Source organism: Myxocyprinus asiaticus, chromosome 12 (assembly GCF_019703515.2).
Source record: "Myxocyprinus asiaticus isolate MX2 ecotype Aquarium Trade chromosome 12, UBuf_Myxa_2, whole genome shotgun sequence".
In the NCBI taxonomy this organism is placed as follows: domain Eukaryota; kingdom Metazoa; phylum Chordata; class Actinopteri; order Cypriniformes; family Catostomidae; genus Myxocyprinus; species Myxocyprinus asiaticus.
Window position 1 is genome coordinate 49860702 of NC_059355.1, and position 14511 is coordinate 49875212.

A 14511-nucleotide genomic window follows, 5' to 3' on the forward strand; every position below is an offset into this window, starting at 1 on the left:
GGAAAAAAAGAAAAAGAAAAAAAAGAAAAAGGGTGCATAATTTTTTTGGGAAGGCCATAAATCCACATCACAAGAGATTATAAAACCAAGTCAACTTAAAAACACCCACAATTTGGCATCAGTTGAATTTATTGCTAGTTTACCGTTCACGGCATTTTAAGAAAAAGCGCAAGTCGGCACAACCGTCGACATAACATGCTACTGCGCTGGTCTGGATCATACACTCTCACTGGAGCTACCTTGAAATCATAAGCAGATATTTAGCAGAGGATGGACATTTGTGTAATCCAGCGGCCTGTTCACTGGGTTTGGTGTCGTTTCATACCTCGTTATGTGTTTAACTTTTGACTTGAAGAAGAAATAGCACCATATGGGGTTATCATGTTTATAACATGATGCCATTAGTTGTTGTATGAAGTAAACAAATCACAAATTAGATCTCTTTAATATCTCAATTGTTTCTCCTAGAGAGCAATGAGATTAAACTGAGAGCAAACTGAGAATTTCACTGTTTCTCAGATGTTACTGCAGTAATCTCACGTGTCTCATCTAGAGTTGCACCCTTTTCAGTGCAAACTGAAAAAGGACAGAAAACAGACTCACAGTGAGCGAAAGAAAGAAATATTGGAGGCTTTCGTGGCAATAAAACCCCTAAAACATCCGTGTTTGTGTTTGTGTGTGTGTGTGTGTGTGTGTGTGTTGTACACCTCCAGAGGAAGCTGAGAGGTAATGGTGGGGGTGTGCAGGGGGGTTATTTTAGCAAGTGAGCGGATGTTTAACTGAAGCAACTTTTAACTGAACCCTGTGTGTCGAGATATAAAGATACCGAACAAAGACCCGACCCCCCCCCCCACCCCCCACACACCGCAACACCTGTCGCACACGGCTGCGAAAAACGGCATATTTCCTCTCAGAGCAGTTAAAGTGGTTGTTCTCAGCTCAAACATCACACCAAGGTTTGGTTAGACTTCTTAAAAGGAGGCATTTGATAAAAGGCAGATAATTTTAAAACCATTCATATGTAAATGCCTGTACGCATCCGCAAAACTGAGCAAAAGAAGAGTCTTTTTTTAGATTGCTCGTCGGAACTCTGGGCATTGTGAAATATATTTATTTCTTTTTTTTCACCACTTTTATTTATGAAAGTGTCAAGATGCTGCGAAAGAACTTTAACTAACTGGAGAATAATGAAAAAGACGAGTTTATTACACACATAAAGCCTTTCGCTACAAAATTACTCTTTTATTCAGTTTTTTCCTCCCTGACAATGTAGTTATTAAAATAATAAGGGTTCCCACACTTTTAGACAAACGAATTTCCATGACAGAATTTAACCTCTTCAGCCACAAACCATTTTCTCGAATTGTTCCAGTAATCATGATAAATTAGCAGCATTAAGCTGGCAAATTATTCGTCCAAATTGCTCCAATCACAATATGTACAGTCTATTAATGTATTCTAATTATTATATTCAACATGTGATTTTCCAGGAAAGTAGTATTTAAATTAGTTAAATTGTTATATTTACAAAATTCAGTCACTTCAATCTGATTTCCCAAGACTTTTCTAATCATTTTTAATTACTCAATAAGTTTATATATATATATATAAATTGCTCCAATCACTATATGCATTCACATGTATTCTGTTTACTAGATTCAACATTTGATTTTCTGGAAAGTGATGTTAATTTTGTTAATTTGTTTTATTTACAAAATTAACCACTTCAATCTGATTTCCCAAGACTTATCTAGTCATTTGTAATAATGCAATAAAATAATTTTTACAGAAATCACACTCACAAAAGGCAATTTCTGGCCAATTTTAGAGCTGAAAATTATAATATGAATTTTTTTATTTCTGTTAATTTTTTTATTTTTATTTTTTAATGTAATATCTGCCCTTTTTAATTTTGATCTCTGCTTTTTTTTATGGAATACCTGCCCAGGGACTACAGTTAATTATCAGTAACAGCTAAACTGGCGCATATACAGGGAATGTTATTGATGTGCACTGTCCCTGTAAATCTAAATTGAATAAATAAAATAAAATAAAAATATAAATACAAAAATCTATATTTACTATAGATATTTCCAATAATTTTTAAGAATTTATTTTTATTATTAACTTTTCCAGATCTATAGTTAAAAATGGTTAAATTCACTTATATTTCTAGATAAAAAAAAAAAATGAAAAAAAAAAAAATACAGTTTTAACACTATACTATACTATATATATATATATATATATATATATATATATATATATATATATATATATATATATATATATATCTAAACATATAGTTTGGATTTATTTTTTTTATTTTTTAGTTCCTGTATACAAAATTGCCATGAAGTACTATAAAAATAAGCCATGAAAATAGCTTTTTGAACCCTACCATTATAAACAACATGGTATTATTTAAAGTACTCTCAAAAAAATTAATAAAAAATGTATGCATTCCAATTTCAGAACAAAATTCCATCAAGTTGAATTGTGTAACCTTTAATAAAATATATATATATATATACACACACACACTAAGTTTTATCAATTTAATTTTATTAAAGACTATGCAGTTCAATTTGATGGAATTTTGTTAATGTGTAAATCTTAAAAATAGGCTAAAATATTTTTGTGAGTGTCTCTTACAGCACCATTAAAAACAATATGGAAATAGAACTAAAGTAAATACTGAAGTATACTCTTTATTCATTTTCATGACTTTTCCTTGTCTAGAATTCCCCATTTTAAAACTCCCTGATAGCCTGCTATTTCCAGGTTTTCCAAGACTGTGGGAACTCCGAGAATTTCACATTACATGAAACTGAAGTATGAGAGCTGCTCTGTCTGCACTCCACCGATGATAAATGATTTACGTTTCTAATTAAAACGAGAATATTGCACACAATGGCATTCACGAGAGCGCAATGTTGAGAAGATCATTCTGATAGAAAAGCTGCTTCAAGCATGTCTTTTGGAACATTTCCCCCCAAATTTTCACATCATACGCTGAGTAGATCAATTCAAAACCAAACTCTCACGGTTTAAGAAGTTTTCCAGTGAGTCAGATGTATTTTGCTTTGTTGAATATAGACGCCCTTTCAAGTAATGGAAAGTGAGAAAGGAAACTTTGGTAATTCTTACTCAAACATGCTCACTTTTGTTAGTGACTCAGTTTTGATGGTGAATGCGTGTGTTGTGAACATTTGCACCAGTGACTGCTCAACTGCAAACATGATTGCATGTGCAAACGAGTCCAAAACAATCACTAAATGTATTTACAGTATATTCATACTCATTACATTGCATTCAACAAAGGCTTGCACGTTTGGTTGTCCAGTAGCTACGTGATATTTAGCGTTGTGCTTATTTGAAATGAGATTCACAAACTTTTTGTGGTAATATGGTGCATTATAAACTGAAATTCATGTATCATGATATTTACATGGTACTCCAAGGTACTTCCAAGTATACCATGATACTACAATAGTACTTATAATAAACATGGTAGTATCATGGTAATTTTAGGTAAGTGTCTTGACTGTTTAGTTTTTGGTTCTGACTCAAACTTCATTCTGTTGTGTGTGTGTGTGTGTGTGTGTGTGTGTGTGTGTGTGTGAGGTATTGGTGGGTGTGAAGTGTGGCCCCTTGGGGACTCTTTGTCCCTCAGTTCATCATGTGACCCTCGGAGAACCACAAACCACCACAGACATACAGGACGTGCTTTAGAAAGACAACGAGAAAATGAGATTGACTTCAGAGAGAGAATAAAGAGAGAAAGTATGTAGGGATAGCTCTCACCCCTGCAGAGGGCAGTCTTTTACCCTCAGGGTCGGTCCTCACCGGTAAAGCTCCGTAGATTCTAACGCCTCGATCGCCCACACTGTATCTGCTCTGTAGATATGAAAGAGAGAGAAAAAGAGAAGGAAAACGGACAGAAATGGATGAAACGTCAGTCTCGGAAGCGAAGGCATCTGAATGGGAATATTCGACAAAAAGGACTCCGTTCTGAATAAAAACAAAAACATCAACATCATCAAAAGTAATCAAATCTTTACTGGTCAAAATGGCATCAATAACGAACTAAATGTTTGCATTTTCCATAGATAACGTGAGAGTTGCTGGCAAACCTCAACACCACAATACAGGGTTCTGAGGGGTTTAAGCGCGTTGCTATGTGGTTGCTAGGGCTTTCTGGGTGGTGGCTAGGGCGTTTGGGCTTGTTGCTAGGGCATTCTGGGTTGTTGTTAGATTGCTCTGGGTTGTTGCTAAGGAGTTCTTGATGGTTACTAGAGAGTTCTTGGTGGTTGCTAGGCCGTTCTGGGTGGTTGCCAGGGTATTCTGGGTGGTTACTAGGGCATTCTGGGTGGTTGCTGGGTTGCTCTGGGTGGTTGCTAGGGCATTTGGGCTTGTTGCTAGGGCGTTCTCGGTTACTGCTAGATTGCTCTGGGCCTCGTTTCCCAAAAGCATCGTAAACCTAAGTAGATCGTAGAATCCATCTTACGATTCATCTTATTTTTGCAGCCCGTTTCCCAAAAGCATCGTAACTTAAGTAGTTCTTGAAAATGCTGGTAGATTACCAAGTGCTCTGGAGTAATCGTACAGTGCTAAGAACTTCGTAAGGACTTATGCAGACACCTGCAAGACAATCGCGAAATTACACCTAATACAATTTAAATACCTAAAGCTACACTTTATGCTCATTTAATATCAGTATAAATACGTTTTATAAAAAATCAATAACTTGCTGCCATGCTTGAAAATCATCTGTACAGTATATTGGCTCCTCATCCTCATCTCCTCTTCCTCTCTGACACCAAAGGGCACTCTCGCCTGCACCACGTGTTGTGTAGTACCACACTTGTTGTGCAGCATTGCTGTTACCGTTATCACTTTTGGCAGTAAAGAGCAGTTCTCCCCTTGATTGGTGAATGTCCCTAAAGCGCAGCTTCCACGCGTCTCCTTATTTTGCACTCCACAATAACACGGTGAACCTCGTTATATTCAATTAATGCTTGCTGTCATTAGCAGGACCATACTCAGGGTCTCCGCTGTCTTCACTGATCCTGGAAGCTTTAATCTCGACCCACAGAGCAAATTTTTAAAAGGATATATTAAAATGCAAATCTGATGAATGAAGCAGTGATTGTGAAAATAATTATATCATTCTGCACAAAATGATTGCAAAACAAAATGCAATTATGTGGTGAATTAAGTTAATATTTCCAGCGAGCTAAATTTATACACACAGATATAATGAAGTTACAATGACGAGCAGCACTGTACGGTCACATTTCAGCACATCACGTTACTGGATAGCGTCTCTCTTAAGTAGCACTTAAAGTGCTTCCTCGCACGTTCATGTTATGTGCAGTTTTGGGAAACGCGTGTAAAAAATAACAAACATTCGTAAAATCACTCGTAGAAAACGCTCTTAACAGCTAAGATCAATCGTTTTTGGGAAACGAGGCCCTAGGTAGTTGCTAAGGAGTTCTTGGTGGTTGCTTGGGAGTTCTTGGTGGTTGTTAGGGCATTCTGGGTGGTTCTTAGGTCATTATAGGTGGTTGCTAGGTTGTTCTGGGGTAGTAGTTAGGTTGTTCTGGGTGGTTGTTAGGTCATTCTGGATGGTTGCTAGGGTATTCTGGGTGGTTGCTATGTTGCTCTGGGTGGTTGCTACGGCATTCTGTGTGGTTGCTAAAGTGTTCTGGGTGGTTGCTAAGGTGTTCTTTGTATTTACTAGGTTGTTCTGGGTGGTTGCTAGTGTCTTCTGATTTGTTGCTAGGGTGTTCTGGGGTAGTAGCTTGGTTGTTACAGGTGGTTGCTAGGGTGTTCTGAGTGGTTCCTAGGTCATCTGGATTGTTGCAAGGCCATTCTGGTTGGTTGCTATGTTTCACTGGGTGGTTGCTACGGATTCTGGGTGGTTGCTAAAGTGTTCTGGGTGGTTGCTAGGGTGTTCTGGGTGGTTCTTAGGTCGTTATGGGTGATTGCTAGGGTGTTCTGTTTATTTTCTAGGTTGTTCTGGGTGGTTGCTAGGGTGTTCTGAGTGGTTGCTAGGGTGTTCTTTGTGGTACCTAGGTTGTTCTGGATGGTTGCTAGGGTGTTCTTGGTGGTTCCTCATTCTAGATTGTTGCTTGCGTGTTCTGGTTTGTTTCCTAAGGCATTCTGTGTGGTTGCTAAGGTGTTCTGCTAAGTTGTAGCATTCTGCCCCAGGACAAAAGAACGCACCCTCAGGTCTCTGTGATATTCTGCTCTCTAGATATGATTGGAGTCCCTCCTTCAATGTAAGTCTATGGGATTTTGTCACCTGTTTTATTGTCCACAAGGTGAAAATCGTAGGTCTGATCTCTTAGTAAAGTAACAGCACACCTCCTCAACTCAAATCAAGTCACATGATTTGATTTATGTCTGTAGCACAAACACTGCAGGATGAGTTACACACTGAACGTTTAAAACGTAAGGGTTATGACGCTGTTCAAATCACTAACACTATAAGCAACATGTACAGTGATGCTTTCAGGAAACACCACTAATAACAACTGATCTGAGTCCATCACACAAGTCTTCCCCTATTGTGTTTACATGTATCTGTGTGTGTGTGTGTGTGTGTGTGTGTGTGTGTGTGTGTGTGTGTGTATGTGTGTATTCTCCTCTGTCCCACTCCGTGTGTGAGGTTTGTTTGAGGAAACACTCTCGGCAGAAGTTTTGGCAGTCTGAGTTTGGGAATCGGAGCAATCCAACATCTAATGATTCACATACGAGAGTGTGCCAAACACAAACACACACACACACTCTATGTAGTACACTTACACTTATGTAATCAAACAGACCCGAAATAGAAATATTACAACAGGATGACTAGAAGCGGCATCAGTCTTACCACAAATACCATAGCAATACCATGGCATTCTTTTCACCTTGAGTACCATGTAAATACCATTTAACATGAATGTGGTAACCATTCAGTACTAGAGAAAAAAGTAGTTTGATTGAATTAAAATCAACCCCTGGGACATGAAAGTGCCCAAAGTTGAAGAAACACCCAATAATTATGGCACAAAAAAACAAAAAACAAACATATAAAAGTAGATTCTGTGCCACCACATCTACTGTATGTATTACAATAGCTTTCCTCGCCAGCTGATTGTCTTCAAAACGCAACCAAACCCACACATGAGTGATTTGTCTAGAGCTTAATAAATCTGTATATCTCTCTAAATCAGAAAGTGCTGTATGACTAACAATATGCTGTCAAGTAAATCCAAACCACCGTATTTAGCGCGGTGAGAATCTCCCTCATCAGATGTGGCGGCTCGGGTCGGCGGCGATGACTGCGACGCTAATCGCACAGATTAAAGTATCGTAGGATGTTGTCAGGTCTTTTTCTTTCTATCTCTCTGATTTCTATCTCTCAGTGTTGTAGCTAAACTTAGACACTCAACAGGGGTTTTCTGTACTTATGTTTTCCTGTTAACCGCCGCACGTGTCCGTAATCGCTGTGCCCTTTACTGCACACATTACTGTAAACCGTGGGTGCAAACAGACTAGAGGGGACATTTTCGAATGTGTTGACCGAGCAGATATACCAGAATGATTATGGTTAATGTGCTCCATTTGACTGGAAGTTGACATTAAGATAAAAAAAGGGTCATCTATAGTTAAAGTGTTGCATAGTTTTTTTTTTTACAATTAACAGTTGGCATAAGAATAATATGTGAAAGGTAGAGAGAGGTATTACACGTTAAATCTGGTTTAATGACATGAGGCTCATTTATTTTATTTTTTTTATCTATTAAGTCATACAAAAATACAGTACATTACAAATGCAATTCACACAAAATAATCACATGAAAACACCTCTGCTATGATGAACAGGTTTTTAATTTCTGAGTTTAAAGTTATTTTGGACAAAGGTATTTTTTAAATGGTGTAAACATCCAGAGACAGTAAAAAATATAAGTTTCATTAAAGAATAAAATTATTAAAAAAGGAAATGCACTCAAAATATTATTTTTGAGATTATGCATTTTCTTGCAATTTCATAAATAAATTTGCATTGAATGATATTTAATTAAAAAAAAATATATATATATATATATACAGTAAATATTTTATTAGTTTTAATTTAATTTTGTTACAAATTACAATATTCAATTTGATGGAATTTTGTTATGAAATTGAAATCTTAAAAATAGGCTAATATATATATATATATATATATATAGAGTGCAAGTAGTCTGGAATATTCCTTTAATATTATTTCTCAAAAATAATCAGTGAACAGATTTAGTTGATTTTGTGGACAAATGTTTGTCAGGTGATGTAACCAACATGTAGGTGGCCATTTTTTTTGTCATCCAATAAATAAATAAATAAATAAATCCTTACAACTGTGTTTGTAGTTTTTAAAAAATTTCAGATATTTTGACATTTTTTTGAAAAGGCTCATTTTGCTGAATTCAACTGGACTAACTCCAAGAAAACTTCGTAGAAATTCATGATATTTGGAAAAATATTTTTTACCTTTATATAGACTGTATGTTGGAAAACTTTTTTGGAATGCATTATTAAGTTGTGTGCACTCACATGTATTCGAGGCGCATGGAAATTATTTTAATACCTTTTACTTGACGGATATACCACTTGACATTTTGTAAGTCGTTAAATAATTTTTTGTAGAAAATACTTCATGTAATTCTGAAACTAATATATATATATATACACACACACACACACACACACACACACACACACACACACACACAAAATACATTTCTAAATGCTTGAAACATGTTTTTAAACTAGATTTAAGTATTTAATTTTTAATTTTTATCACCTCAGACAACCTTATTTGTCAATAACCCATATATTTCTGATTTTAATATAACTGACGCATACGAACGTACACTAAAATACCAAAATAAACAGTATTGAAAGTTATCACGGCATTAGAACATTAGTTTGAGCCAAAAAACCAAACTTTGTTTTTATAGAAATGAAGTTTACATTTCACTGATTAATTGACTACAGAAGCATACAGTATCTATCGTGTAGTTGGCACCCACAACTCATTTTACTTCCATAACTTGATATATTTCTGACTGAAACAGTATATTCAACAATTAAAAAAAAACCTCATTTTTATAACTTCATTATATCTATGTGGAATTGATTGGATGGTGTAAAATGTACCTATATGACAAAATAAGAGGGCTTGATGACATCAGCAGAACAGGAAAGTCATTCCAAGAGGTGAAGAAAGTTATTACATTCAAATAAAGATTACAAATACAAAATATGTTGATTTTTTGGATTAAAAATCACTAATGAATTGTGCACAATAATATGAGGAATGTATATGAACTTTTACACTCTTGAAATGTGTACGTTATTGGTTAAAAATTGGCAAGAAATTGGATTTCCACTACCGAAACTACTATTGCGCTTCATTTATGGAAGAAAAAAAAATGCAACAAATTGTCAAAACTGACAATTGACCAATAACGTCTTGAAAACGTAAAGCCAAAACGTAATCCCACAGGTATTATCCAATCATGTTCCTTTGACAGCTTCAAAAAGACAATCAGATTACTGTGACAATATGCAAATTTTTTCTTACCTAACTGAATACGAAAACCCGACGTCTCAGTCTGCAAAATAGCCACCCTATGCCATTGCTAAAGAGGACGAGTAAATGCGTGATACTGCGAGAACATGTTCAAGGAAACGGCTAACTTTTACTTTTTCTATCACGACGCCGAACGCTTAATATAAACAGAGTGAGGGCATTTTAAAACAAACAAACACTACAAATCAACATCAAAGTGAAAAGCAAACGCCAGCTGCTACATGCAAATGCTCCCTAAACCACAACACCATTACTGCGTTTTGAATATTGGATATTGTTACAATGCAAATTGCATTGGGACAGTGATTAAGTTGCAATTAGAGCCTGAAGAGCGAGTAGGCCGTTGGAATGATTCTATTTTCTCGGCTGCCCATAGTACGGATGTACTGAGTAATATTAAATATAATATAAAATACTATTCGGGACAAATCTCCCAAGAGTGTGTGTGTAATTGTAAACATAAAGTATAGAATATCTTGTGAGTGTGTGAGCGCACATGCAAGTGTCTTCTGTGTCATATACACAGTCAGAGTGAAAATAGCAAAAGCCAATCACGTTACTTTCGTTTCAGACGCATCATAACACAACACTCAGTTTGGCCAATCAGAGGCAAGTCTTCTCAAACAAAAGTTGAGCACATAATCTTACAAGTTCAAGCACAACTCTTACATGTTCAAGCACATTGCTAGACAGCAATACGATTAAAAGGAGAGCAAATGGAGATGCACACTGCTTCTCAGATGATTCTCCTGAGAAAAAGACCACTGAGAATTTTAGAAGAGATCTCAATAATGTCTCAAACTGTGCAAATTCCTCTTCAAATGATCTGAGCTATGCTATCTCCTTTCACAGCTCTATACGTGTTTATATCTATATTTTTCTACTAAGGAATTATGGAGAATCATCTGAGACAAAGCTGACACTTGACATGAGCTCCCAAGCCATGCATGAGCAACCTTTGAGCAATACAATTCTCTTTTCACTTATCTGTAAACTCGCCAACAGGTTTCTTAATCTGAACCGATTGCATAAAGCTCCCCCATTTCTCATTCCTGAGTATTTGGTGTTATGTCACCCTTCCCTACACAGTAGTAACAAAAAAAGCACTTGCATTCAAATAATCTTCCGTTTGCAGGCCAGACAAAAGAAGGAAAGTCATTTCTTAACATGAAAGCAATCTACTCACAACCATCTGCTCGTAGTCTAAATCAAAAGTGCTGCTTCCACAGAAAACCGGCCAAAAACTCGCTGCCAAACACATTTGAGTCGCGCTGTAGTTCGAGGATGCCAAATTGCAAAAGCATTGTTTTCCCAAGTTAAGACAAACTCATTTGGATAATATCAGACAGATAACATGACCACTGAAACTTATTTTACCGAGTTCTGTCCAAATCAATACACACACTTCAAAATAAAGCTTTCGATTAGAGAAAAAAAAAAGTGTCTAAAAACCTTTTTATGTTCTAGTTAGAAAACAAATCCAAATCTAGAGATGCTTTGAAGTCAACATGAAATCAAAATTGTTTTTAATACACATTCCTGGTCTAATTGTGCACAATTCATTAGTGCATGTGTTTCCAAACGGGGAAAAAAATTGTCTTTTTAATATTTGCTAAATCGTAACTTTACAAACGTAACTTTTTACGATTTTCGCCTGTCAGACATATAAAATGGGTAAACAAAATCCCACAGACTTGCAATGAAGAAGAGACCTGAGCCATATGTATGTAAGGGCTGGGTGTTATTACAGATTTCGCGATTTGATTAAATTCCGATTCTTAAACTCTCGATTTAATTCGATATTTCAGTATATTTCGGTCATAATGTTTTTTTGTTTTTTTCTCCCTTTTCTCCCCAATTTGGAACGGCCAATTCCCAATGCGCTCTAAGGCCTTGTGGTGGCATAGTGATTCGCCTCAATCCGGGTGGTGGAGGACGAATCTCAGTTGCCTCCACATCTGAGACCGTCAATCCGCGCATCTTATCACGTGGCTTGTTGAGCGTGTTACCACGGAGACATAGCGCGTGTGGAGACTTCACGCTATTCTCCACGGCATCCACGCACAACTCACCACACGCCCCACCGAGAGCAAGAACCACATTATAGCGACCACGAGGAGGTTACCCCATGTGACTCTACCCTCCCTAGCAACCGGGCCAATTTGGTTGCTTAGGAGACCTGGCTGGAGTCATTCAACACACCCTGGATTCAAACTCGCGACACCAGGGGTGATAGTCAGCGTCAGTACTCACTGAGCTACCCAGGCCCCAATTATAATGTCCATTTTGCTAACAAATAAAATAAATTCTCTCTTAGCTAATGCTATTAATTATACAGGGAACCTTCTAGCTTGGTATATTGCAAAATATACATTCAAAAAATTAACAACAGGCCCCAAACTATGCAGTTCCATTGCTATTTATGTTGTGTTCACGTTGTTGGAATTACTGTAATTACGAGATGTCCACTCAAAGTTTTTTACGTATGAAATTATAAATTTTTATGGCAACACTCATAATGCCAAAATGGATCCATGTGTGGCTTTGCTGTTATTCACAGCAACATGTTTAATCACTAAAATAACTCATTAATTCACCTCTACATGTTCTCGTAATTACGCTAACTCCAATATGATGTGAACGCATCATTATTTAACAGGTATAATAATCAACACAATCAAAATTGAAGTAAACTTTAAAGTAAAAGTAATAGATCATTCTTGGGATGCTAAGAATCAATATCGAGATCATTCAAATGGCCATTGCAATTAATTGGAAAATCTACATTTTTAACCAGACCTACCATACTGTATGTACAGACCAGAAAATCGTAGAGACTTGGGGATGGGCTCTTATGATTAGGCCACCTAGCAACCACCCAGATCACCCTAGCAACCCCCAAGCAACCACTCACAACACCCTAGCAACCGCATACAACACCCTAACATCGTGGCGGCAAAAAACCCACTCTCATTTTCTCTAGAAAATTATTAAATTTAGTTTTTGAATGCGCAATGGAAAGAAATGAGAATCTAGACTCATTATATTTGACAATAAAGGACTTTTAATTTGTCCTTCAGCAAAAGAGATGCCTGTAAAAGCAAATACAGGTGGAATATATCTGAATCTGTAATGCCTTTCTAACACGTCAGACATTTATTATTGTAGCCAAAGGAATTAGTGTGGCGACAGCTCTAGCGACAGTTTTAGCCCGCGAGTACAAGACCTTATGATCTCATAGAGTGTGTGTGTGTCTGTGTGTGTAAGTGTGATGATCTCGTGGCGTTTATTTTCCACAGCAGATGTCTCGTGTTGAACAACACTGTAAACCGGCGAATACGCTGACAGAAAGATCAACATGTACTGAAACTACGAGACTTGTAAACATGCACAGACAAATAATATACAGTGATATTGGATAATTAAAGATGATTATATTTAGGTTCAATTTAGAGGCGGGTGCGTATATAAATGTATCAGAGTGATACAATTCAGGTTAGCTCTGTAATATTCCTCAAAGTTTCCATAAACCAAGTTCATTTCAAAGCAGACATGGCAACTAGCTGGCGGACAGGAAAGGGAAACTCACAAATGAGATCTCGTTCAAAGTGCAAATTGAGACTTTTGCTGAAAAAAACAAACAAAAAAAACAGTAACGTTTTTCATAATTAGCATTTTTAATACATTAAGGCAACAGGTTTGGTCTTATCAGCCAAATAAAGTTAGACATGTGTGTGTGGTGCATGAGAATTAATTCTCTATAAATAATCTTGAACAGATTCACCCAGAATAATGTTGACTCTGGCAGGCCTATGTTTACGTTATGAGTAATGCAATTACATAAACCAAAACCAGCAAGCACTGTTCTCAGGTCAGTTTCTACTCACAAACAGGTGTGACTGTTGAAAACCGACTGACTGCAAATAAGCAGCGAAGAGCGATGTTTTAAAAGCTCAATATTTCAGATGTACACATTCAGTGGTGTTGGAGATTGTTTCTTATACCGGTTGAAAAGATGATTCATGTTTTCTGCCCTGCAGCTTTTGTACCGCAATGATGGCAACAGCAAACTGTTTGTGCGATAGTGAAAGTGCATACTAAGATATTGTGGTCAACACCAAACAGCACACAGTCATTCTAACGGTGTGTATTCAGATCTTTCGGAGCTGTGCCACAGATTATATTGCACTCTGGTACAAAACATACTGAGCTGCCTTGCTGTCTACTGCCTACATAGGTAGCTGCCTTCGAAGGCCACGTCCACACTAATCCGTTTTCAGGTTCCTACTGTAATCGCTTTCTAAAGTATGCGGTAATGGAGAGTGTTTTAGAAATGCTTTGCTTACAGTGAAGGAAAACACTATTCTCATGTGTATAAGAGGCTTAAACGTAGCGAAATGGATGCGTATTAAAAAGAAAACATATTAGTGTGGACGTGGCCGAAGGCAAAATGAAATGGAACCCCATTAGGCCTGAAACAGCAATGAAAATAAATATATCGCCCCCTTGAGGATTGTTCGATTCCAATTCACAAGCTCTCGATTTAATTCTGATACTGTTTAATTTAATTTGATTCTGATTAAGTTGGGTATATTTCAGTAATAATGTCCATTTTGTTTACGTATGAATGAAATTCTCTCAGCTGATGTTGTAAGTTATACAGGGAACCTTTTAACGTGGTACACTGCGTTAATATAAATTAAAAAAAATTAACAAGAAGACCCAAACTGTGCAGTTCAATTGCTATTTATTTAACAGATATTGTAATCAACATAACCATAACTGAAGTAAACTTTGAAGTTAAAGAGTGTTTTCGAAATGCTCAGTTTTGGAGTAAACGTAGCAAAAACGTAGCGAAATTAATACGCTTTCAAACGAAA

General features: G+C 36.6%; 1 protein-coding gene across 7 annotated transcripts in view; it reads right to left on the bottom strand.

The window, feature by feature from the left end:
• Positions 1–14511, bottom strand: part of LOC127449565 (TOX high mobility group box family member 2-like) — a 154697-nt gene that overhangs the window by 90883 nt on the left and 49303 nt on the right. For 4 of the 7 annotated variants that reach the window (XM_051713081.1, XM_051713080.1, XM_051713085.1 and 1 more), the window contains exon 2: positions 3808–3900. The exons of the other annotated variants lie outside the window; for them this stretch is intronic. In XM_051713081.1, the coding sequence (XP_051569041.1) occupies positions 3808–3900 (93 nt within the window). The remainder of the gene's footprint in view (positions 1–3807; positions 3901–14511) is intronic. 7 annotated transcript variants of the gene reach the window in all.